The sequence below is a fragment of the Aythya ferina genome (assembly GCF_964211825.1).
Source record: "Aythya ferina genome assembly, chromosome: 4".
Classification (NCBI taxonomy): Eukaryota; Metazoa; Chordata; class Aves; order Anseriformes; family Anatidae; genus Aythya; species Aythya ferina.
Window position 1 is genome coordinate 32,437,847 of NC_140300.1, and position 24,250 is coordinate 32,462,096.

Below are 24,250 nucleotides of genomic sequence, written 5' to 3' on the forward strand. Positions count from 1 at the left end.
AGCTTGCCTGTTTCCTTGTTTTCACATGACTCAGCTGGCTCCACCTTCCAGGAACTGGCTTACAGCAAAGCCCAGCTGGGCAGGATCTCTGACATTTTTATTTACTTGGATGTGTGTGGTGAAAGGAGCCTAAGCAGCAGCTGATTTGCAACCAAAAGACGTGGGGAGTTTTGTGGTATCAGTAACCTTAAACAAAACAAAACAGAGAACTGCAAAAAGCTGATATAAATTGAGTTTATTCAAAATCTTCAGATATAAAAGTAAGGAGCATTGAAACAAACCTGTTAGAAAGTTTTAAAAAGAAGCTACCAGGCAACCATCAACTTCTGTTTCTAAATTGTAGCTTCTGCAGCAGTAACAACAGTACGTTAACAACTGGATACTGACAGCGTGAGACTTTCCCCCTCGTTTTGTGCTCCGTGCTCTCATTTCGAAAGTAGACAGTGCACGCAAGCCCAGCCGTTCCCATTCATATTTTCGCTGTGTATCACTTCCTGGTGGCTAGGCCTTCACACAACACGCACACGCTGCACAGGCAAACACTCCCTTCACAAACTGGTTAAATATCACCTTTTTATGGCGCACTTTTAATCACGCCTCCCAGAGCACACCCGTCTGCTGGGAGGCGCGCAGCTTTCTCGTGAGACAAGCCAACCCCTTGCTCTGAAACCCCATGGAGCTGGTCGCGTCCTTTTCGAGCTTCAGAAGGGAAGTACAGTGCGTGTGTTTCCAGCCTGCTGAGCTCTCAGGTTCGCAGGGTGCTGAGGACGTTGAGCAAAACCTCGCTGTGTGCGAGCGAACAAAGCAAAGCGAAGGCTTTGGAGAACGTGGGGCCACAGCTCCATCTTGTGACTGCGGCCTCCCAGCCGAGGAAAGATGTGTGGCGCCGCACTGAGCATCCCGACAGGTCCCGTGCCCCGGCGCACTCAGATGCAGGCGATTGCCTTGGCCTTTCTGATCACGTAGAAGCCGTAGGAGAAGGCGGGCAGGCCAAGCGCGCTGCCGGGAGCCAGGGCGGCCTCGTGGAGCGTGGGCAGCGTCTCCTCGTCCACCATCTGCAGCAGGCGGCCGTTCAGCTGCACCCTCCTGCCGAGGCACCCGGGCAACGTTGCAGCCAGACTCGCCAGCGGCACCCCTGGCTCTGGATGCAAGCCGAGGTGCCCGGAGCCACACGACAAAGAGCCCAGGAGCAAACTCTGCTTCCCACACCGCGCCTGCCGTGCTCCCTCCGGGAGGGGTGGCTCGCAGCCCCCGCACAAGCAAGGGAATTAAACGTTCCCTGTTCCCATCGCGAGGGTGACAGCAGAGCAGGCGTTGAAAAGAGCCAATCCAAGCTGCTTTTCCTTGCCGGCAGCTGCCGAGCTGTCTCCTGTGCCCACAGAGCAGGTCCTGTGCTGAGGGCTCCACAAGAAGCCACCAAGACCCCCGCCGCCAACCCGTTGCCCTGCCAGGCCCCAGCAGCAGGCGGCTGGGAAAGCAGAGCACCCGCTGGTGTGCTAAGGGGCAGTGGGGGACTGACACCAGGGGACTGCCAGCTCGTCCTAGCGAGCCTGATTTAGGAGACCTGACATGAGGCAAGTCACAGCTTGGGGGAAGAAAAATTAACACCGCTTTCTGTGTTGTTGTTTTGATGTTTTCACCTGCCCGCCAAACAAGGGGAGGTTTCAGAGCCCACCTGCACTCTGCTCGGCCTGTGCCATGAGGGAGGATGCCCGCTCACCTGGACAGGATGCTCTCCTTGCCGTGGGGCAGCAGGAGGTACTGGTCCACCTGCTTGCTCCACAACTGCCTGGGGAGCTGCAGGCTCTGGCTCACGTTGTAGAGGTTCAAGGCGAACAGCGTCACGTCCCCTTCCCGGTACTTGGGGCTGTAGGGTGAGAGGCAAGCACAGCGGCCATCAGAGGATGGAGAGCTTTTGGAGCAACCACACGCACCTGCACGTTTTCCCTTTGCCGCTGGCCTGGGATGCCGTTTTGGGGCAATTTCACCCGTCCTTACTGCTGGGGGTTGGTGCAGTGCAGGTAGACCCGCAGGCGCCGTGCGTCTGCTCCCGCCACGCTGACCTCCAGCACTCTGGTGCCCACCAGCCTCTTGTAGAGCAGCGACAGCCAGTAGTCCTGCGGGAACAGGAGAGAAATCCGCACCCACTGCCCTGCACCACGCACACACACCACGCACACACACCACGCACACACACCACGCACACACACCACGCACACACACCACGCACACACACCTCTCCATCCAGCATTCCTTTTTCCAGCAGTGTTTTCCCCTCACATTTTTTTTTTTTTCTTTACCAAGCTTTTCACATTGCTTTGGCTGTCACTCCTGGTATAATTTATCATCCCAGCTCCTATCACTTTGGGCTGCAAGCTGCTTGTTTCTCCCCTGATCACATTTACAGTGCACACCTCACCGTCTACGCACCGGCAAGGGCTCGAAGTTGGCGTCCACCAGGTGATAGCTGCCGGCCCCGAAGAAAACCTGCCTCATCACCACGTCGATCCCCTGCCGGGCCGCCAGCCCCAGCTTGTCCAGCCACCTGCCAGAAACCAGGCACAGGTGGCACCGGAGGCTGGCGCAGCAGCAGCAGCCCTCGTGGGTGCCCCGCCACCACTCACATGAAGCCGGCCAGGTAGGTGTTGGAGAGCTGGGGGGCTCCCCCGCCATACGCCGAGCTGGTCTCGCCCAGCCAAACCTTCTTGCCAGGCACCGTCGCGGCCACGATCTGCATGGTGTCGTGGGGAAGGAGGAGAAAAAGGTGTAAAAGGTGAAAAAGGTGAAAAAGATCAGGTTTGGGCTGCTGAGCTGGTCGCCGCTGCCCTTTGGCCGAGTGCCTGCTTGTGCTCGCTGCAGCTGCTGTTGCTCTCGCTAGAAGCAGCGTTTCTGCTCGGTGCTGACAGCAGCAGCAGACCTCTGAGGATCCCTGAGGATCTGGGTACGTTAGTGCAGTTTCTGTGCACGGCCCCTGGAAGCCAAAGACGGGAAGGATGTAAGAGGAGCGGGCACCTCCAGGACATCGTGCACAGCTGTGGCAAAGGTGTCCAGCACTGCGGGGCTCAAGAAATCCTCCCTCGTGGCGCTTCGTCCGTTCACATAGTAACTGCAGGGGGGGGAAAAGGCAGCTGAAATGAAGGGGAAATACAAACACCGGGACCTGCTCTCAGCACAAGCCCCAGCCACACACGACGCTGCCCCGTGGCATGCCCGGCAGACTGGGGGCGCGCTTTGAAGCTGCTGACACGCGACGTACACCAGCAGGAACTTTCTGTGCGAGGGGGAGAGCTGTGAGCCAGCTCCGCCTGCCGAATGGAGAAGCAAAGCTGCCGTGCTGTCACTTTTCCCCGTCCCACTTCTCTTTTTATCAGTAAAACATGGTTAGCAGCAGGATGACCTTGCACGCACTGCATTCCCCGCTGCTCCGCCCACGCTGCAAACCCCAGCACGGCTCTGGGGTCTGCGCACCGAAATGCACTCCCTGAAACACTGCACAGCAGCTTGCAGAGACACCCGGGACCTGCCGACCAGTCTCATTAATACGTGCAGGTTGCTGCTTTATTTAAAAAAAAAGACAACAAGCAGAGTGGCAGCGGCAGCTGAGGGTACTTACTGGTGCCAGGTGACGGAGTCGATCACCTTCCCTCCGGATTTCAGGAAGCTGCAGCCCCGGCGGGTTTGGGGCAGAAAAGAGGGTTATAGCTGGTACTGGTGGCTGGCCATAACCACCTGCCCTCACAGTGACTTCTGCATGGGCTCTTATACTATGGGTTGTGAGCGGGTGCCCCCTACCTCCTGAGCAGGTGCTGGGTGTGCTTGCGGGGCTGCCCCACGTCAGGGCCGTAGAGCTTGGCGTGCCGGTACAGGGGGTGCTGGCTCAGCAGCCGGCGCAGGTGGATGAAATCCCGGCCCAGCTGGAAGCCGTCGATGTAGATGCCGGACTTCTTCTTGAAGCTGTTGGGCTCTGGTGAGGACGCGCCCATCAGCACCCGGGCTGGCTTCAGGGCCCGGCCGTGCCCAAGGAGCGCTTGTGGCCACACTCACCGTTGCCCAGCTCCCAGGAGAGGTTGTAGCCGCGCCGGGCGCAGTAGCCCAGCAGCTGCCCGGCGTTGGAGCTGTCCCACTCCCGGCCGTGCCGCCGCAGCAGGGCGTTGAGCCCGAACACCAGGTGGAAGCCCGAGCAGTTGGCGAAGCCATGGAGGATGTCCAGCGTGTGCCCTGCGGGGAGGAGGCACAGGCAGCCACCACCCTTTCACCACGGAGACCTGCACCCCCCCGGTTACGAGCCCCGCTGCGTGAATCCGTCAATCCTTACCTGTAATGGTGGTGTTTTTGTGCTTCTTCTGGGAATGCTCTGTGAGGAGCAACTTCTCCTGGCTGGGCCACTGGGCGAGCAGCAGCTCCTGCACCGCAGCAAAGCCAGGCTGTGCTCCACAGGCACCTGCAGGGCAGGAGAAGGATGGGAGCAACAAAGCCATCGCCTTCATGGCGAGGGCAAAAGTTGCGAAGAGCCTTGCCCAGCACACAGAAACAGCAGTGGTTTGTTGGGGTTGAACAGCGGGCATCCATGTCTGCACAACGCACCTCTGCTTCCACCATTGGTACCTCAACTGTGTAGAAAAAGGTGGCTCTCTGTCTATCTATATGTATTACATATATATATATGTACTGTAGCTATACAAAATACATATATTATGCCCAATTTAAGGCGATGGATAGGAATAAAGACCACGCCGTGCTTCGTGGTGGCTGCACCCCAAGCTATTTCTGCCAGAACGCCCTGTGGAAACCCCAGAAGCAGCAGGGCTGGCAGCTGTCCTGTGCTCAGGCGATACGGAGCTGCTTCCTCTGCTGACTGCTTCGCCTGGCTCCGGGGTGACGCCAGCACGAGTCAGCAGAGGCATTTTGTGTCCTCCAAGCCCATGCTGTACCCTGGCAGGTGAAGGAGGGATGAGGCGCAGGGCAAGAGGAAGACAGGAGCCCAAGGTGCAGCAATGCCAAGAGGTGGAGCCCGCACAGGCTGTGGAAATCAGCCTCGCATCCCATCCAGCCCTTACCTTCCTCAGCCTGGAGTCCTGAGAGGATTTCCTCTTCCAAAGTCGAATCCTTGTGGGGATCGAAGATGAGGAAATCCGTGCTGGTGCCACCGAACCTCAGGAATCCTGGGGAGAGCCCTCTGGCCAGGGTGTGCAGCTTGGGGTTGCTGTGGACAGGGCAGCGAGAAGCTAACTGAGAAGCTATCAGTGTGGGTGGCCCCCACACGGAGGCGAAGCATCACCAGCACCCAGAGGGATGTCTGGCCCATTGGAAAGCGGACCTCAAGCTGGCTGTGCCCCATCACCCCATATTCCCTTGAGCAACCACCAAATGGATGGGTTTTGTACCAGAACCAGTGTTTAAGTGAAACAAAAGCTGCATGGGATGTGCGGCTCCAGCACCGCCCATGCCAGAGGAGCCACGCAGGTCAGAGCTGTCTGGGCTGGCAGCAGCCTTATCTCACCCTGCGGGGACACCCAGCAGATAAGGGGCCACCAAGTACTTCCTGCTCCCTGGGCGGCACCACTGCGGCCAAGACGGCATCCAGAGCTGTGTTCAGATAAAGCTGGGGGTGCCTTCCTGCTCTGGGGGAATAAGGCAGAGCTGAAAAATGGGACTGGGGAGAGGACGAGAAGGGAAGAAATGAAATAGCTTCCAAAAAGAAAACAAGAAATTGAATCAAAAGGAAGAGAGTGTGAAAAAAAAGCAGTGAGAGGAGGGAAGAAAAGGCAGAGTTGGAGCTGAAGGAGCAGGCATCACTTGGCAGTCCTGAACTCCTCCAGGAGTTTCTAAGGTGGAAAAAAAAAGCCAGCTGACAAAGCCTCCTCGGCACGTGTTGCAGTGATGCTCTGCCCCATGTTTGTGAAGCTGCTGGAAGGCTCAGATCGCTTCTATCCCGTGGAGCTGTCTGCACGCAGCAGCCACAGCCTTGCTCTTCCTCGCTCCCCCTGCCACCATCACCTCCTGCCACCATCACCCCCACGAGCAGCTCGTGCCCAGCCCCTGCCGGGGCTCACCTGAGCAAGGTGATGAAGCGCGGCTCGCGGGCCAGGCTGGCGTCCAGGGTGAGGGAGAGGAAGGCTGGGCTCACCGTCCCACGGGGGCTGCCCCACAGCCCCAGCCGCAGCTCTGCTGCCTGCCGCAGCGGCACAGCCAGCAGCAGCAGCAGCAGCAGCGGTGGTGGCGGCACCAGCATCCTCCTCGCCCTCCTCTTCCTCCTGCGCTCCCCCGTGCCGGAGCTCGGCCGTGCGCTGGGACACGGCTGCCCGCAGCCCAGACGCCTGCTTTTGGTTTTCCACGATGTGAAGCGAGCTGCCAGCAGCACAAGAGCGACCAGCCCGCATCAGCGCTTTCATAAACACGCCCACGGCTTGGCCAGGGCGGAAACACCCGCGACACTCCTCTCTCGCTATCACAGCCACAGCAACGCTGCCAATTTCGGGGTACGCCGCCCGGGACGTGCCTTGGCCACTGGGTCGGGTCACAGTGCTGGCTCCTGCTGGAGGATCAGTCCCCGCACCTTGGGGTTGCAGCAGATGCCCGGCCCCGCCGCGAGGACAAGGCTTCAGGGCCACTCCGTGTTTCTCACCATGTAGGGATAGGGCTGGTGTTTCAGGCGGTTTGGGTGCAATCCACGGAGGGCATAGAGCGGGTACAAAATCCTACAGCTGCAGCTATAGGTTGTTAAGTACAGCTATACTAAGTGCAACTACACAAGGATTCAACAGCAAGCTCTGTCACTGATTTGGACACTTCTCACACCACATTTGCGTTATGCGCATTGTTAAATCTTGGAAATTAAGGGAGGTGGGTACAGAGGCACTTGCCACGCATGGAAGTTCAGGCAGAGCACTTCACTGTGAGCCAGGACATGCCCTACGCCCTTCCTTGCTGCTCACAGCAGCTCCGTGCCAGCCCTGCCATGGGGCTGGTGTGGCTCTCACCTCCACTCGTGTATGTACGCACAAAGGGAATGCAGAAGGGAAGAATACCCGGTACAGAAGGCAAACAGTCTGGGGGCAGTGCAGCTTTTATGCAGGTGAGCAGTGTTGGTGGCATCACACTAGCGTTTAATCTCTTTTTTTTTTTTTTTTCCTGAGAAACCTCAGTGAGACAAAACAAAATTGCAAGAGCAGACTACACGCTTGAAAACTCTCTCTTAAACGATGGAGAAAACATGCTACCTATCTCAAAGACCTCCCACGTTATTTTCATGTCACTCCTCGCTGTCCCCGTTTTGTGCCACAAATCCCTGAATTAAGTAGCTGGAGAATTTCTCTACATGAGCAAAGACCAAGCTGGAGCACACAAAGCCTGGAATCAAGATCAGGGACAGAGCTATCGAGGTGCTTATGCAAGCTGCTGCCACCCCTGTGCTGCCACCTTAACAGTAGGGTGGGTGGATGTCGAGTTTAAGAAATACTCCACCCCACAGGGGGGTATGATGAAATTGTCAGGGACACCCAGCTGAGTACATGCTTCTGCCCTACCTCAGCTCTGAAGCATTGAGCATGATTTCACATAAACAAGGTCCTCATCCTTGCTCCTTCCTCTTTTTACAGAAGCCTTGGGATGGAACCATCTCTTTGAACCAAGGGAAACCCCTGCCTTCCAAATCATCCTGACTCCATCCTGGCACAGGCTTTCCCATGGCACAGCTGCTGATGACGTGCCTCCATCCACCCCATGCAGACCTCTCCCTATGCCTGCACATCGTCCTCCATTTCAGGCACCAGTGCACTACTTGGCCCAGAAAAATCATTTGGCAGCATCCAGCAGCGCACAAACACCATGAGCAGCACCTGTTTGTTCCTCACCTCTCCCCACCCAGGTAAGAAAGCTGTTCTGGAAGAGCATTTCATTCACACTCTGTAAGTACGGAAGAAAGAGAATGCAATCTGAAATGTGTTCCACTTTGATTAACGATGTGATTTCAGAAAAATAAGTTACACGTTGCACAAGGGTTAGTGCAAAGCACTTCAGTTCCATTCACTTAAACAACTAGTCACAGAAATCCTGTGGGAGTCATGATGGCACAGCCCAGCCTGCGGAAGCTGAGCAGCAGAGGTGACCACACCTGCCCTTTAACTTCCCCAGCTAGCATTAACCAAGGCCTGAAGGCTCCTGCTTGCTCCCAGCACAAACTCCTACCACCATTCTCCAAGGGGCACATGTAGGTGTGAAGCCCCTGGCTGATCCCCTTCAGCATAAAAATTGAAAAGGCATGCTCATTTTGTATATGTTGGTGCTTTTATGGTATGTAACAATTACTGTGGCAGAGGCTCATTTCCCATTAAGCATTTGGGTGAGGATTTACCAGGTTATTTCCACATCTGTTATTGCATTAACGCAGAGAAACACATAACAGTCCTTTATTTTTTAATTCCTTCATTATGAAGTTGCATGCAAGACTGTTTCAAGTTTCAGAATCAGTGAAGCAAACCAATGAGCCTTTAGAGCAGCTGGCCAGGTCTTAAAAGCATAACTAAAATTTCTCCAGATGTCTGTGAAGTAGAACACACAGCTCAGAACAAACAGAATTCTGCTTGAATGAGCATCTCCTCTTTTAAAGGTATTTCACATAAACTGATTGATTAAATTGTTATCAACATTTCTCTAACATTTCACCTAATGAGACGGGCAAGGCAGGCAGAGACATGCTTAGATAACCTCAGACCATGGCAAATATTACTGCTGCACCTGGGGGACAGTTCCATCTTATTGTAAGAACCAATGTAACGTGTTCTGGTGTTCCCAAAACCATGTGTCATGGAGCCTCAAGCATCAGGCACTGCCCATCTAGCTGTGGAAATAACTCATGTTCCCCTAAAGAGGGCAGCTGAAGTTCTCAGCCTGTTTTAATACTCAAAGCATACACTTTTGTTTATTAAAGCTCCTAAGCCATTACAAACTATCATAATTTTGGTGTTAGAGGCATGTTTCTGTTAAAAGAAAGGCTAACACAAAGTAGTTACCCAGTTGCTGTCAAACCATTGTTTCTGTAACCCAGCAACCAAGTCAGCAATGAAACACTTATATCATTTGTTCACACCTTTCTTTCTGCAGAGTTCCACCTTATCCAGTCCTTTACTGCAAACCCCACTGGGATTTAAAAACATTCCCATTTACCTCTGGAATCCCAACACAATTGCACACTAGGGTAGAGCTGACTACAAGACCAAGTTATTTAATGTTTTTTGTTGATTAATGTTTTTTGTTGAAGGTTTACCTCAGGTTTCCTTTAGCTGGAAGGGCTGGCTCATTTCACAGAGGCACTCCATAGGTTAAGTTTGAGCTTATATTGACAAAAGCTACCATGGCTCAACTAATCCATCCATCATAGCTTTCAAGTTACTCTTCATGTGAAGCACTTCAACATTATCACACACACTACACACCAGCTTTGAAAAGGAGGTTACTGTCACAGCTGCATGTTTCAGGCGTTTTTTCAAGCTACTTCTGTTTATGTGGCTTCTGAGATTGACTTAAGAAGTCAGTCTTCATATGCAACAATGAAGTTTAAAAACCTTTAAAGCAAATTTAAACTATTTAGAAGGCTTCTGCAGAAGCATCCTTAATAAATTGTCTCTTCAGGCATTTGCAGAGACTGAGTAGTGATTTGATGTTCCAATCTGTTAAAAAATGCTTAGACTAGATAGTAGCTACAATTCCCTGAGCGACTCTGGCACTTCTGCATTAAAACTACAGCTCTACTTCTCACTCCCTTAGCTACTCCTGGAACACAGGGATTCCTACCTGAAGGAATTTTGGAGTAGTTCACTCATACATGGCTGTTCAAATCTTTTACCACACTTAGGCATTTTCTACTCTGCTTTTTAAGCCATCTATGAACCTAAGCTCTAGGACCAAGTACATGCCACTACTTAGTGCAGTCCCCCAAGTGTTCCTGGAACCATGTATTAAGAATGATTTTAATAGCACTTTTTTTTTTTTTTTTTTTTAAATTTTGGTCTAATGCTGAAGAGGTGCTTAAAAAAAACTTCAAATGAATACAACTTTGCAAAAAATATTTTTAATTCAAAATACACACAAATATGATGTATACAAAAGACATTAAATATTTATTATATTTACAGTACATTTACATGGGACAAAGTTAAAAGCTAAAACATTCAAATATTTGAATTCATTATTTATTTATTTTTTAATGACTGAATTGGTCAGGAATTCCCTGGAATATCTGTAGGCACCTTTAAGAGGAGTTCTACTTCTTCTTGTAAAGCCTCAGCTTTCTCAGTCAGCAGCATCTGAAATAACAATCAAATCATTAGGAAATGAATACAATTTTTTGCTATAATTTGAGGGTAGAACACCAACACTGCTTTCCAGGCTTGTATCTGGTCTTGAAAAATTAATCAAAAAATGCTGCTGCTAACAAGACTGCAGAATCTTTGCCTCCAGGAACATGTTTTCTCATGTACTAATACCAAGATTTTGCACTACTTAGTGTTTCAGACCACCTATCAAAACATTTCTGGTTTTTGCTTGCCTGCTGAAGACAACTCTTCACTATCCTGTATAAAAGTGAACTGGTTTAAGGAAATTTCTATTTGCCTGTCATTCATGTGCTTGAGGGCCAGCGATTGCTAATTAACTCCTCTCTTGTAACTATCTTAGACAAATGATACGGTCAGTAAAATACTTCACTGTACTAATACTGATCAATGTTGGCATCACAAATGTCCACAAGTGCTCAGCCAAATCCTACACTTTCTTCTCGTGTCAAACACCCACTTCTGAAATGTGGAATTCCTGAAGCAGTTTCTTTGAACCTACTTGCTTACCTTTGCAGATGAAACAATTTGCTTGGCTTGACGCCGTGACAAATGCTCAATCGTCTTCACTAGAGTTTCTGGATTTGCATTTGCTAAGTGTGCTAAGGTTTTGTACCCTGCGTTATAAAGCTGATTAGCTCGTGCCTGCAAGAGAAAAATAGCGTTAAGTATTAGAACGGATAAGAATCCTCAGAGTCCCAATCTCTGCATCCACCTCAAACATTTCATCTTTTACATAAAGCCAGTTCCCTTTGATTGATCTTGCATGAACACCAAAACTCACTAAAACTGGCACTAAGGATCCTTAATCCACCCCCACCGCCTCCAAACATAGGATTTACTCCCTGCTAACCTTACCCAGTTCTGAGTAAACCCAAGCATCATTTCCTCTGCACCTGGTCAACATTGTTTCTGCCAGCCTCTATTTTGGTCATGTTTTCTGAATTTGCTGTCAGTGACATGAATGACTCTCCTTGCACTCTTTGGAGATCAAAACCAAAGAAAAGCTGATTTTGTCTGAGACATCTTGCCCCTATTTTTCTGCAACTTGCAATACAGTTTTCTGAGCTTCCACAGGAGAGATTCTCTTGAATTTGATGACTATGATCAGCATGGTAGTGTCTGTGATCTGCATCTCTTTACTTGCCTTGGTCCCATTGTGGTATCAGGATGCAATGCAGCTACAAACAGTATTGTAGATATATACACAATACAGTAATAACAGTATTGTAGATATATATTGTATATATATATAGACTGATGGCCTAGAACCACTCCCTGTGAGTGAGTAATCTCATGGCAAGATTACAGACTGTTCTTTGGGAACTGTCTAAGAAAATCATCATTAATTTCTCATTCGCTATGGTAAGAAAAACATTGATTTTATCAGTTCCCTCCACAGAAACCTATGCAAATCATGCCTGCTCAAGGTTACAGTCTGTCTGCTACAAACATCATTTGTCAGTACAGTTTAAATTCCAGTACAGAAGTAACTTGATGAGAATAATAAACGCCCAGAACAACCTATATGATACAACTTCAGCAGAATCACGCTGTCCAAGCCCTTACAGACTTCAAGCTATGGAATAAGCCATTCTTTCCCCTTTGCATTAAATTCAGTCAATTTCATATATGAAGCATCAAGCCTGAGGTCTTCATTGTTTGACTTTTCAGCATAAGAATTCACAGCCTCCAAATTCAGTAGTTTGCTGACTAACTAATTTCTAGAGTATGCTGGATAGAAAAGACAAAGCCTTTTGAAAAGATGTCCAGTAATGACTCACAGCCTCACACAGAGGCCCTAATATATTTTTCTACTTGAATGGGAGTCCTCAGGTCAGACTGGTTATGTTTCTTATCCAAAATACATGTAGAAGCTTTAGTGAACATAAAAGCTTAAGTTTCCAATAGAACTTGACGTATTTCTATGATCACCTTCCTACTCTTGAGCAGACATTTCAAAACTATTAAGCAAATACAGAGTTTTCACACTTGCTGCAGTAGCAGCCAGAAAAAAAAAAAAACGTGACTGGCTCCCGCTCACGTTACCCAAACAGTCTGACCTTTTTTCCCCTGACCTCCAGGACTATTGTGGGATATCTGCATGATGCCAATTCTGAATAAAATACTAGCTGGTCCTCCATAGACACCTCAATGAGCATCAAAGTTAACATTTAAGATGTACAAGATGTGCTTTCCTTACCTCTAGAACCCCTGCTACCTCCATCAGCGGAATGAGTTCTGTCTTAACACAGTACGTCAAGTGCTTGATAAGTTCTGTCAGCAGGGCTTTGTAAACCCAAAATTCCTCCAGCTCCTGCTGAGACAAGAACAGTTAAAAATAAAAATTAACTTAAACACAGAAAAAAGTACTTACATGCAGAAACTGATCCCAAGTTCTATACTTGCAGGTACAACTGTTAGAACTTTGCTAGAGCATGCACCTGGCCTTTTTAGACAGCAGGAAAGCTCTAGTTTGTTATCCTTCCAGCTAGTTGCAAAGTTTTATTTAGCACTCCTCAGCTAAAGCTGGGAGAGTTCTGAAGGATGATAAATGCATTATTTCAAACGAGAAAGAAAACAAGAACCAGCCAAGGCAGCTCTTCTCCCACAATGACATTCTACAACCGGATGGCCTTATCTCTCAGAGGCACGCTTATCAGCTCCAATCAACAGCACTTTATGACTCCAATGAATGACCTGTACAGTAGTTATATTTTCCTTTTCAGTCCATAAAATCTACTGTTAATACCAGAAACATGTGTCATTGCACTAGCATGCTTTTATTGACAGGAAATGTACAGTTTTGCACAAGAGAGGTGAAATACAATGCCTGCATTACATTCTAGCGTAACAGAAGGAAACTACACATTTTGCAAAATGAATACCAAAGAAAATATTGTGATATATAACACATTACCTCACAGAAATGTAGAACACAAGAAGCAAACGAGGCAGCAGAGTTAAGGAGATTCTGAACATACCCTCGGGACAGATTAAATTTTTCTGAAATGCTCCATATGTTGGTTTCTTTCAATAGGGTATATAGGATAAATGTCAGGTAGAGCCTGTTTACAGAAGCACTGTCCACACTCTAGGAATAAAACAAGTTAGAACTCAGTACCCATATCAAGTTCAAGACTTGCTACTAATAAGGACTTTAAGGATCAAGTCCTTTCATCTCTGTTCCTTCACATCTCTAAAATAGGGGGTATTTATGCTAAACCCTAGTACATTAAAGAAGAAGAAAACCTGATGAGGTTAAAAGGAAGTTAATGTGTAAAAGAACACTAGTAATTAACAAATACTTTCAGAAAAGTAATCTAACATTTCTAAACAGTCAAATTAAAAGACTACACTATTGTCTTAGGTGTAAGAAACATCCAGCCTACCTTTCTGATGGCTTGACCAGAAGCCTTTTTTGCAATAAAGCTTTCAGGTACTCCCACCATATCTGCTACTGTTTGCTCTGCTGCACTTAGCTGATTGAACTAAAGAAAGATTGACTACAGTCAAAATCATTTCTTCGTAACAACTCATTAGAAGTTAAATGTTACAAATCAGAACAGCTTCAGACAAGGCATAAGTGCTATAATTAGCTTTAAAAAGTATTCTGCATCCAATTTGTGTATAATTTATACCACCTACAGGCAGATATGTAAATTTGCTTTCCCTTTTCCTCCATGAATTACAAACTTTAATACTTTATCCACCTTTAACTACACTGGTTTAAAGCTACATACACAGATGCGTTCAGCTGATAAACTGCAGGTAGATATGCATAAAAAGAATCTGTATGTTTAAATGCATACATTACTTCATTATAAACTGCAGACAGCATCATGTTCCTCTCCTCCTTTTGTACAGATATTTACTTCTGTATTTATATAAAAGTCAAGACAAACAAGTTAAAGGCACGGGAGAACTAACAGTCACTCTTTTATTTACAGTGGCAATTTTTCAAGTTATGTCATCTACATCAATATCACCTGAATTTCATGTCTGCCCCAATATTTTTAAAAATGCTAATAACAGCTTATGAAACAAAAGATCTGTTTCAGCCTCACCAAATATTTCAGAAACAACTACGTCCATAACAAAAAAAGCATATTTTTTTTCCTGTTCTCCAGGTTTAACAGCTGCTCTGCAAACTCCAGAATAATATCATTTCAAATTCACAGATATTTAGTTCCCTTATGCAGCACGTTACACAGATCAGATGTCTATTACTTCAAGTAAAACAATGCTTTTCAGCATATATATAATTGAACACTAGGTAGACTTCTCTTCAGTCAAAACAGCAAATTTCTTGCCTTTAACTATAAAACTCTTGAGTACCACATCTTAAGAAACTTAGTTATGCAGATTTTAATGATATCCCCAGCACAGTATACTTCAAGGAACTAGGTATTTGGATTATGGGTGGATCTTGCAGAGCACACTGGACTAGAGTAAGATCTGTATTTTTACAGCGCATGTAAGCACAGTAGTTTGTAGGTAGATACTGCTCATGGAGATAATCCTTGCAGTTATGACTGGAGTTGAGCAGTAGACTCAGATATAGAAACCATAAGGATTAAGTCTTCACATTCACTACCAGCTTTTGCTTCCAAAACTAAGGATGCAATGGTAGAGCATCAGAAGGTAAAAATGGCTCATTTAACTGCGCTTTCCTTGCAGGACAAGGATAACTAGTTTATAGGAAATTCCTGTTCAAGATTAATCCTTCTGGTTATGGTAAGGCTAGCATTGAAGTTAGAGTCAAGATTTGAGATGTCAGAAAAAGATGTTTCATGATACTGTTTCTCACAAAAAGGACAAAACGGCGATTCATAAAGTAAATTACATTTCTGAGAAAAAGGAAAGCAGTTCTGTACTGTGACTGAAAACACAGTAATGTTTTTACCGTTTGAAAGCATTACCCTACTGATTACGTTCTATATGTGTAGACACTTTCAAAATTCACTATGCTGCATTAATACATGCCCTGATCCACGTCTGAAAGTTAATTCTCACCTGTCTCAAGTATATCATCCAATCTGGGCTACAGTTAGAAACCATATCATATGGAGTTGCCAGGTAGAGAAGATGAAGACTGCTCTCAAGAACCAGCCCTTCCAAACCTTTCTTCAATTCTTTGTAAAGAAGATTGCAGTACGACAAGTCTATAGACCCTAGAATAAGCACACAATGTATGGCAATTGCAGGCAGGCATACAGAGTAAAGCACAATAGGGTTTCACTCAGAGTCACTTCTTTGTTTAAAAAAAAAAAAAAAAAAAAAAAAACAATAAATAAATTGCTTTCCACCATCTAAATTTAAAAAAAAAAAAAAAAAAAAGTAGACTAAATATTTGTTGTCATTTATCATTATTCATGAAGTGGAACCGAGGAAAGCAAGTCGCTGATTTCCACATACGCCCATTTTGTATGTTCTTAGAACATTTGAATTCTCTTGGCTTTAACTAACTCCCCCAAGTCTTGTAGATTCAAGAAATATGAGTTTCATCCTATTACAGTTGTTTTCCTTGCCCTACATCTTTGCACTATGAGATGGAAAACCAAACTTCCTGGTATAATTTTTGCATTACATTTGAAGTAGAAGCCATATAATTCCTTTGCTTCTTATTCCCTTCTAGGCTAAAAAAAAAATAAAAAATTAACATGCCTCACAATATCTACTTGTAAGAATTAATTATAAAATGAGAAAGGCAATCATTTTTATTCCAAACACTAAATAAAATTAAACCATTAATTTTGATACAGTTCTGGTTTGATTCTCCTTGTGAAGGATGTTGTTGGAATTCAATCGTGTAAAATTCAGACACGTAACACTTGCTAATACCCATTTTCAGTCCACTACATTATGTAGTAACTGAGCTAGCATGGTAAGAGCATTTTTTTTTCACTGCCTTTTCAAAGAGAAGACAGGATGCTATATTAAATGCAGATAAGTCTGAGATTACAAGTTTGATGAAAGATAGAAGACATCTTACCTTTATATGCAGCTTTACCCAACCGTGTGATTGCTAATGTTATTTTGGAATTTTGGTCCTTCTCCATTATTTTTACTCTTAGGAGTCCTTTTTCTATTAGGCTTTCTAGCCCATCTTTAACCAGCTCTGAGAGGCTCTTCTCCTTAGACAGCAGCTGCTGCTGAACACCCAGCAATGTATGGCACAAAAAATCGTACACTTCCTCTTGGGTAACTGCAATCTGTATAAATTTTGCAAGCTATTAGCATGTGTAAACGTGTCATTATGTGGCACAAAACATAAGCTATTCAGAACAATTTACTCGCTAAGGGACATCTAGTTATCATATTAATAAAATGTTTGTATGCAACTATATGACAAATAAAAGAGACAGTCTATCACTGATCTGACAGGACCTTACATTCAGCTGTTTATTATTCTACATACCCCACTATATTCATTTGTTTTCACTGCTGCCAATTTCTTTTTTTAGAATCTAGTACCAGAAATGAAGTATTAAAAAAAATCCTGTAATTTTGGCCTTGTCCACATTGGGCAAATGTCACTTTGCATCACGATTTTTTTTTAACTTAGGCTAAAAAAAAATAAAATACTAATCCCAGCTTTAATGCCTGTCGTCTGAAGAGAAGCTGTGCTGAAATTCTGTTAAGTTTAACTGTTGAAAATATCTGGTTTCCTGTATAATCAGATATTGTGTTTAATCACATTCCCCAAGAATTTAAACTGCTCAGAAGAGTTCACTGATACCTTCAATCCAACCAAAGATAACAACAGGTTCTGCATTCCCTTGGTGAACTCCGGTAGAAGATTGCTGTAACAGTTCTCCAAAGGACTGGTAACTAAATCTTGAACCTAAAAAAGTCCCGAGAGATATATTAGTAGATAAGAAATATTCATGCAATAGTTATAAACCATCCTTTTCAAGCACTGATACTCATGATTCTGCTTATAAAGAAAGTAACTGTAGAAATCTAACATTTCAGCTAATGCCTGAAAACAAACCATGTATGGACCAAGTCAATTAAAAGTTATCGTTACATAAGTCAAACACTTAGAACAGTTAGTCCACAGAAATTAGGCTGAAGAGTGCAGCTCCACCTGTTTATCCCACCAGCTTAATCCAAGGACTTAAATCACCACCAGCTTTGTTAAAGTTACCAAATGCTTGTCTTTTTCCTGCACTATGAGAATACTTTCACCAGCATTGTCAATACCAGCTCGACCAGCTCTGCCAATCATTTGTTGGTATTGGTTCTTCTTCAGGAAATCACTAGCAACATAAGGGGCTCTCAAAATAACCCTGTATTAAAACAAAACCAAAAACCACCTTGATAAGTCATACTTCTTATTTAAATTACTAAAGCTGAAATCAGTATCTTACAAATACATTCTCTGGATATGTTTCATTCTTGGCAGCTAAGCTAAGCAAAATTAAGTGTGATTGTTTCAGTGCACGTGCAAATGAACAATGTCTAACAACTTGAAGTTGGAACCATAACTCATTTCAGTTACTTGCTGCAGAGCCTTTGTATCTAGTGCAAGGTTTGAGCGGAAGACTGAAAACCACTGAGATGGAAAGTAACCCCTATGAAAACCTGTGCAACACCCTAGAGTCAGCAATGCTGAAAACAAACCACAGTTCTCTGTATGAACATTAGGTTCTCCCCCCTCAGGTGTGTTATTCAAATACACATGCACACAAACGGTAAAACATGTAACAGTTATCCCCTTAGGAAAGACTTACTTTAGGATTTAAACATTGTTCTTAGGAAAGCATTTAAGAAGTGCTATGACTTGGTTATTCTTCTGGGTAAAGTTACTGTTTACTGAAGAAATTTCTCAGTACTTCATCTGTTTAAGAAAGTGTTCTTTAACTACGCATTCTAAGGGACTTACTATTGATTCATATCTCCTAACTAGAAATACAAATTTTTCACTTATGTCTCAAGCTGAACATATGGAATTAGTTCCTCCTGAAGTTTCCTGATAATACCTTGAACATACTTAACGCAGCATTGATATTTCAAATTTTATATATATATTTTTTAAAACAAGAATTAATGAAAACGAGTAATGTTTTGGGGTGACTAACCTTCTAGCTGGCAAGTTGACTCCAGCAGCTAATGTAGCTGTGCAAGCAAGAAGACACAGGACACCTCTAGAATATGCTTCCTCTATGCTCTTTCTTTCATCATTTGTAAGTCCACTATGGTGATAGGCAACACCAAAAGGTATTGTCTGCTTCAAAACAGGACAGATACTTCCATTCCCAATGTTCTTTAGGTCTTTAATGAGGTCTTGTTTCTCTTTCTCCCTGTGAGATCTAAATTCTCTTTGAGAAAGAAAAGCATTATTTATATATACATATATTTTAGACTTTGATCAATCAATAACCACTTAAGTTATTAAGGCAGGCAGGTTTACTGTAATTCTGTTCCTTATGTATTCCTGTAGCTAGTCAAGGTTGGAGATTTCATTGGTGTTTGCTAAGCAGCTTGCAGATAAGATCACTGCCAATAGGACACAAGGTTAGATGGTTTCAGTATTTGTAATTATTTGTCCTCTATTTATTCCTTGATCAAATAATTTGTTGAAAAATTGTTTCTTTACAACATTAGTTCTGTAATGATTAGTTCCCTATCATTTACCCAGTTACTAACTTAACATGATTCTATATTCACTTAAGTATTTACTTGCCATCACCAGGGAAAGACACTTTCATACTAGTGAAGATAAATCCCAAGTTCTGGTGAATTATCCCACATATAATAAAAAAAAAAAAAAAGAAAGAGGAACGTACTTGTTCAGGTACTTGCACACCATTGAAGCCACATTTTCACAGTTCTTTTTAGTCGGACAAAAGATTAGGCAGGAATATTTTGGAATAACTTCAGTGACCAGTGCAATGATGTGGTCAGGATCTGCTTTCTTCAGATTACTAGAATACTATCATTAAAAAATAAACATATGTCAATCTGTTTAACTTAGAATTCAAGTCCTAAATTCAGCAACTACTCAGTATCTCCTTGCCTTCACTAGGATATTTCCATTTGCTTTAAGGGGAGTTAAATAGAAGATTCTGTAGGATTAAGTTCTCCCAGTTTGTTAATTTACAGTGTATCAAAAGATCCAGCTTGAACTGGGGGGGATACAGCAATGCAAGAATCAAATGCTCATCATTGTTCTCCTTAATACCACAACTTTTATTGACATTAACCACACTGCTTGTGCTAGTGGCAGTTTACCCTCACCTACCACTCTTAAGGTTAGAATGAATCCCCGTAAGGCAGTAATAAGCTTATACATAGCTTTTACTTATTTAAAAGTGTTACGCTGCTGAGAAAATCTACAACATTTATTGATCTGGAATTCTCAAGTCCATTGCTCCTCACATGTGAAAATACTGAAGAAACCCCTACCATCTACCTTAAGAGCAGTAAAAAAAAACAAACAGCTAAAATAGGGTTAAGCATTTTAAAGGACTTCTTTCTCCCACAAGCCTACCATTTTCTTTGTAATAGCCATTGCTCTGATGTGATAGTTCATTTGTAGTTTCTTTTATGAAAGCACTGTAAACAAGTCAATTAATGTCTTTTCTAACCATAGTTCTAAGGAACTGAGATTTTACCTTGAAATTCAGGAGACGTGAAAAAGTAAAGCCATTTTCTGCTTTGCTGTCTACTTCATAAATTGTGTCTCTGATCTTTATGTATTCCTTTAATTCTACCTAGGTAGATTTAAGCCAGAAACAGAAACATTGAATTATCAATCCACCTCTAAAGATTAAGCTATTGCTAATGTGCAGCTGATGTGTTTTTTTCGTAAGCATCACAATTCATACACCAAATACTTGCACGCATACAAGTGTGCACTCCACCCCACAAAGTTTTTTGAAATAAATAGTTTTAATTACCTGCCCTGACAAAACAAGTATCTAATTATAGCTATGAATATGACATGTATCACATGTAGTCATAAACAGTTCTCAGCATCAGCACTCACACACACCAGACTGCATGCATATCAAGGGAACTGCAATGATTTAACCCTCTATTTTAGAAGTTTGCTTAAAATGAGAAATTTTTTGTCACAACTTTATAAAGGTACTTACATTTGTATATACGATACACTAAGCATATTGCAAAACAGAAAAACAAAAAGGTTTTCTGTTAGGACAAGTACAAGCATTAGCAGGTGTATTACTTGATTTTTGAGAACACAGAACTGCCACCATTTTAAAGCTAAAAACATACACTACTTCACAGTATCTCATGTACTGACCGGTCTAAAATTTTTAGTGTAGTACTCCGCTCGCAGGAACTTTTGGAGGTCTCCAACATTATTTAAAGTCGCACTCATTCCAACAATGTGTGTGCTTTCTGTAAAACAGAAGTTGAGATGAGTTCATTACTGTGCTCACAATGTTAAACACTTCTACTCAATATTTAACTCACAAGCCTGCTTATTTATTGTTAGTATTTGTTTTTAAATGCCAAAGTGGCAGGTTTCATAGGGTTATAGCTAAGAAATATTACCTGAGAAGTAAACATAAAAAAGGAATCCTTCTCTATAGAGGCATTTAATTGCAATGGCTAAGGGGCTCCTACGAAGAAATGGAGACATTTGACAAAACTCAGGATTTCTCAGAGAAGTATCAAAAAAGTTTCAAGAACACTCAGCCCATCACTACAGGGTAAGACATCTCTATTATTCAAACCAGCCAACAATGTTAAAGCGTGGACACGCCACATTTTTCAAAAGCAGCCAAGACCAACTAGAAAACAAAGCCAAGACTTGACCCTAGAGATGACAGCACAACAACGTTTTAGTGACACTGACTGCAGACATGACTTACTACTTGTGTAGAGTATTTTTGCAAGAGTCATTTCCAGTGTTGCCCCACGACTTCCCTCACCAAGCATATGCAACTGCAGACAGAAAGGAAAGCAAAAAGGGATGAGGATTAGTGTGCCGCAAGATTTTCTACAAAGAACACAAAAAAGGGTAAAACATAAAGCAAACAACTCAAAATGGCTTTTTCTTCCCCTCTCTGTTCTGTTATTGCATAGATCCACGCTGAGAAAAAGTTAATTTCACAGTCAACCACTAATGCAGTAGGTCATGAGGTGGTCTATTGCTCTGATGTAGCAACAAATGCTTCTGTTAATGAAAAGTAACATTCAGCACAACAGGCATTGGTTACAGTTCAACTTTCCTAAGTACCCATGCAGTAACAAAGTGACACAACTTATGACACAACAGGCACTTAAAACTAAACCAATCAATTCAAACAACGTTCCTTGCTAATTAAGCCAAGTCCTGTAACCTACCTCATCCACCACAACAAGACCAAGGTCACCGATTCGATCTGTTTCAATCAAGGAATTCACTAGCATATGCCCTTTTTCTATTGTAGCAATATAAAGGGACTTTTTACATCTTCTCTTGATGGGTGGAAATCGTCCTTTACTTCCTGCGTATTCTTCAACCAGGAAACCTAATTCTATCCCAAAGCTTGATAAACCCCAAACCTATTAAAAAACAAAACAAAACCAACAATGTCAGTTAGAAACCAAACTCACACTCAGTTTGAAATTTAGACCTGTTTCAAGAATTCAGTGTGCATTTAACCTACCCACATCCAAATGAACTGTTTAAGGAAATGAAAATATTAGCTATAAGAACTTTCCCTTGAAAGTTGAAAACTTAAACTGTCTGCAAATTTGATCAAGCTTGAGTTAAAACCATTCCCTAACTTGGTTTCTTTAGATCTGTTTTTATTACAAAGTGATTTCTCTGGCAGGATAGACAGCAGAAAACACTGATAGAAGACCAAAAAAAATAAATAAATCAGGCAACAGAGTAGCACACTGTTACTTAAAGAATCAGCACATTTCTTACCGTATCACTCAGCATCTGGAAGTGATAACCACAATGTGTTTTATCAGAAAATAACCGTCTCAGAGCAGCACTTAAAAGAGAAGCCAGTCACTTCTGTAGAGGCGTTCACGCACAACACATTTTCCAACCATTATTATTAAATTATTATTAAAGTCAGCCACGTTAACAAGGCGCATTGCACAAGACAAACAATACCAAGAACACTGTTTCCAGACCTTTTCTTGGACAATGGCAACATACGGCAGGATCATCAGAACATCCTTCTGCATGCAGAGTAATTCTTGGAGAATTAAAATTTCAGCAACAAGCGTTTTTCCACCACTGGTTGGCAACGAGTATATCAAATTCTTCCTCTGCTGTAGACATTCTAACGTTAAGCAATCGTGCTGCCATTCTGCAAAATTAAAAAAGAATCATTGCCAACAGTTAAGGGGATATTGATCCCCTACGGCTCTTTGCCTACGCTCTATAAAAAACACTAATTTTGCACTTGAGAACTTCACTGAAATGCGACAAACTTTCAGAGATCCAGCCTGCAAATCCCTCATCTTCTCAAATCTCTCACAAGAAGTACTTCCATAAGCCACATCAACCTCCTCTTACCTAACGACCTAGAACCTCCTTCTGAAATGGTCTAGCTACTGCCCTAACTTCCTTATCTTTACACCTCTGGAGAGATACCATCACTTAGGCTTTTCCCACGCAGCGGGTGGTATTAAACCATCTTACTGGTACACCTGAAAATATTGTAACTTAAATATCTGTGCCAGGAACGGGCAGAAAGGCAGACCTAAAGAAATAACTGTACGCCATAAGGAATGAAATCGGGGAACACTTCACTCACAGTACACATGTTGGTTTTGAAGAAACCATTTGTTCTATTACCATAAAGCGTTTCGATGCCCCGAAGCTGCCGGAGGAGATCTTTAACTTTACTGGGTAATCCATAAAAAGGGCCTATATCGACAGACGGTGATCCGATAGCTTTCCTAGCTACACAAATCTCTTCAGATAAAATAGCTTCTTTAAGCTGCTTGGTTTTTGAGACCTTCACAGTCTGAGCTTTGGCATTTTCAGTCAAAGCATTTTTCAGATGATCTTTAAGGCTCGTATTTTTACAGGAATCAGACTTCAGATCACTAGAAAATCCTGTGCTTCTGTTCTTGTGCTCAGAGCCAGGACAAGGAGATGATGCGCTCCTGATTTTGTCTGAGGAGGAGCTCTTGCTCACGTCCTCCTTTTCTGTGCCTGCAGGTGTCTCAGAACCAGCAGAAGGCTGGCGCATTTCTGCGAAATACAAGAGTTGCGATGAAGGCAGTTCATCGAAAAGAGAATCAGCCAGCTCCTCGCTGGCACCCGGCGGGTCACTCGCAGGCGTTTGGACGCCCCGCTCCGTATCCCCTGCACGTGTGCCCCCCGTTTCTGAAGCGGAATCATTCTCGTGCTCTCTCTGGTCGGTTCCCGACCGAAGACTCTCGGGCTCGACCCCTGCAGCTGCCTCGGCATCCTGCGGGTGCGCGGGCTCCGCGGCGAGAGCTTGGGCCAGCAGCGAGTCATCCTCACCGAAGCCGCTGTAGTCCCCGAACATGTCCTCCTCGCTGTCATCGCACTGCTGGGGAAAGGGACCGGCAGGCGTTAGCACCGCGCGGTGACAACGCGGCACAACACGCCCCCTGCACAGCGCCGCCGCGCCCCGTTCCCGTTCCCGTACCGGGCTCTGTGCTGGGGTCCCCTCGCCCCCGAGGCTCGCTCTCTTGACAGGCAGCGGCGAGCAGGCGGCGCTGGGCCCCGCCGGGGGCCGGCTCCGTTTGCGAGCGGCGCCGAGGCGGCTCCTCCTCCGCACGGCGAGCGGCGGCTCGGCCATCGGCGGGGCCCGGCCAGCAGCGCCTCGCAGCGCACACCGCGCCCATCTGCCGCCACTTCCGGGGGCGCGGCGAGGGAAATATGACCACGTGATGCGACAGCGACCAATCGCCTCCCCCAGCCGGGGCAGGCCACGCTTCCATTAGCCAGAGCGATTCGG

At 44.7% G+C, this 24,250-nt stretch overlaps 2 protein-coding genes across 6 annotated transcripts; both read right to left on the reverse strand.

The window, feature by feature from the left end:
- Positions 1–220: 220 nt before the first annotated feature.
- Positions 221–6,393, reverse strand: HPSE (heparanase). 2 transcript variants are annotated; one of them, XM_084518726.1, is made up of 12 exons: positions 6,054–6,393; positions 5,058–5,203; positions 4,316–4,441; positions 4,045–4,218; positions 3,793–3,964; positions 3,614–3,661; positions 3,013–3,106; positions 2,625–2,731; positions 2,431–2,545; positions 1,999–2,117; positions 1,721–1,867; positions 221–1,086 (listed from the first exon to the last, which is right to left on the reverse strand). In XM_084518726.1, the coding sequence occupies exons 1-12, from the start codon at positions 6,230–6,232 to the stop codon at positions 927–929; spliced, it is 1,587 nt and encodes a 528-aa protein (XP_084374852.1). In that variant the 5' UTR covers positions 6,233–6,393; the 3' UTR covers positions 221–926. The 2 variants fall into 2 exon arrangements, with proteins under 2 accessions (XP_084374852.1, XP_084374853.1); XM_084518727.1 differs by lacking the exons at positions 2,625–2,731; positions 3,013–3,106 and having other exon boundaries at positions 6,054–6,383.
- Positions 6,394–10,047: 3,654 nt separating this feature from the next.
- Positions 10,048–24,131, reverse strand: HELQ (helicase, POLQ like). Of its 4 annotated transcripts, none has more exons than XR_014692896.1 (18): positions 23,939–24,131; positions 23,113–23,839; positions 22,443–22,621; positions 21,657–21,857; positions 21,182–21,254; positions 20,608–20,705; positions 19,955–20,053; positions 19,127–19,272; positions 18,419–18,658; positions 17,485–17,626; positions 17,074–17,178; positions 16,327–16,546; positions 15,348–15,505; positions 13,724–13,822; positions 13,316–13,425; positions 12,535–12,651; positions 10,842–10,976; positions 10,048–10,304 (listed from the first exon to the last, which is right to left on the reverse strand). XR_014692896.1 is itself a non-coding variant. In XM_084518724.1 (18 exons), exons 1-18 carry the CDS (start codon positions 24,089–24,091, stop codon positions 10,218–10,220), a joined length of 3,153 nt encoding a protein of 1,050 aa, XP_084374850.1. In that variant the 5' UTR covers positions 24,092–24,130; the 3' UTR covers positions 10,048–10,217. The 4 variants fall into 4 exon arrangements, 2 of the variants coding, with proteins under 2 accessions (XP_084374850.1, XP_084374851.1); XR_014692897.1 differs by having other exon boundaries at positions 12,535–12,648; positions 23,939–24,130; XM_084518724.1 differs by having other exon boundaries at positions 13,252–13,425; positions 23,939–24,130.
- Positions 24,132–24,250: the final 119 nt, after the last annotated feature.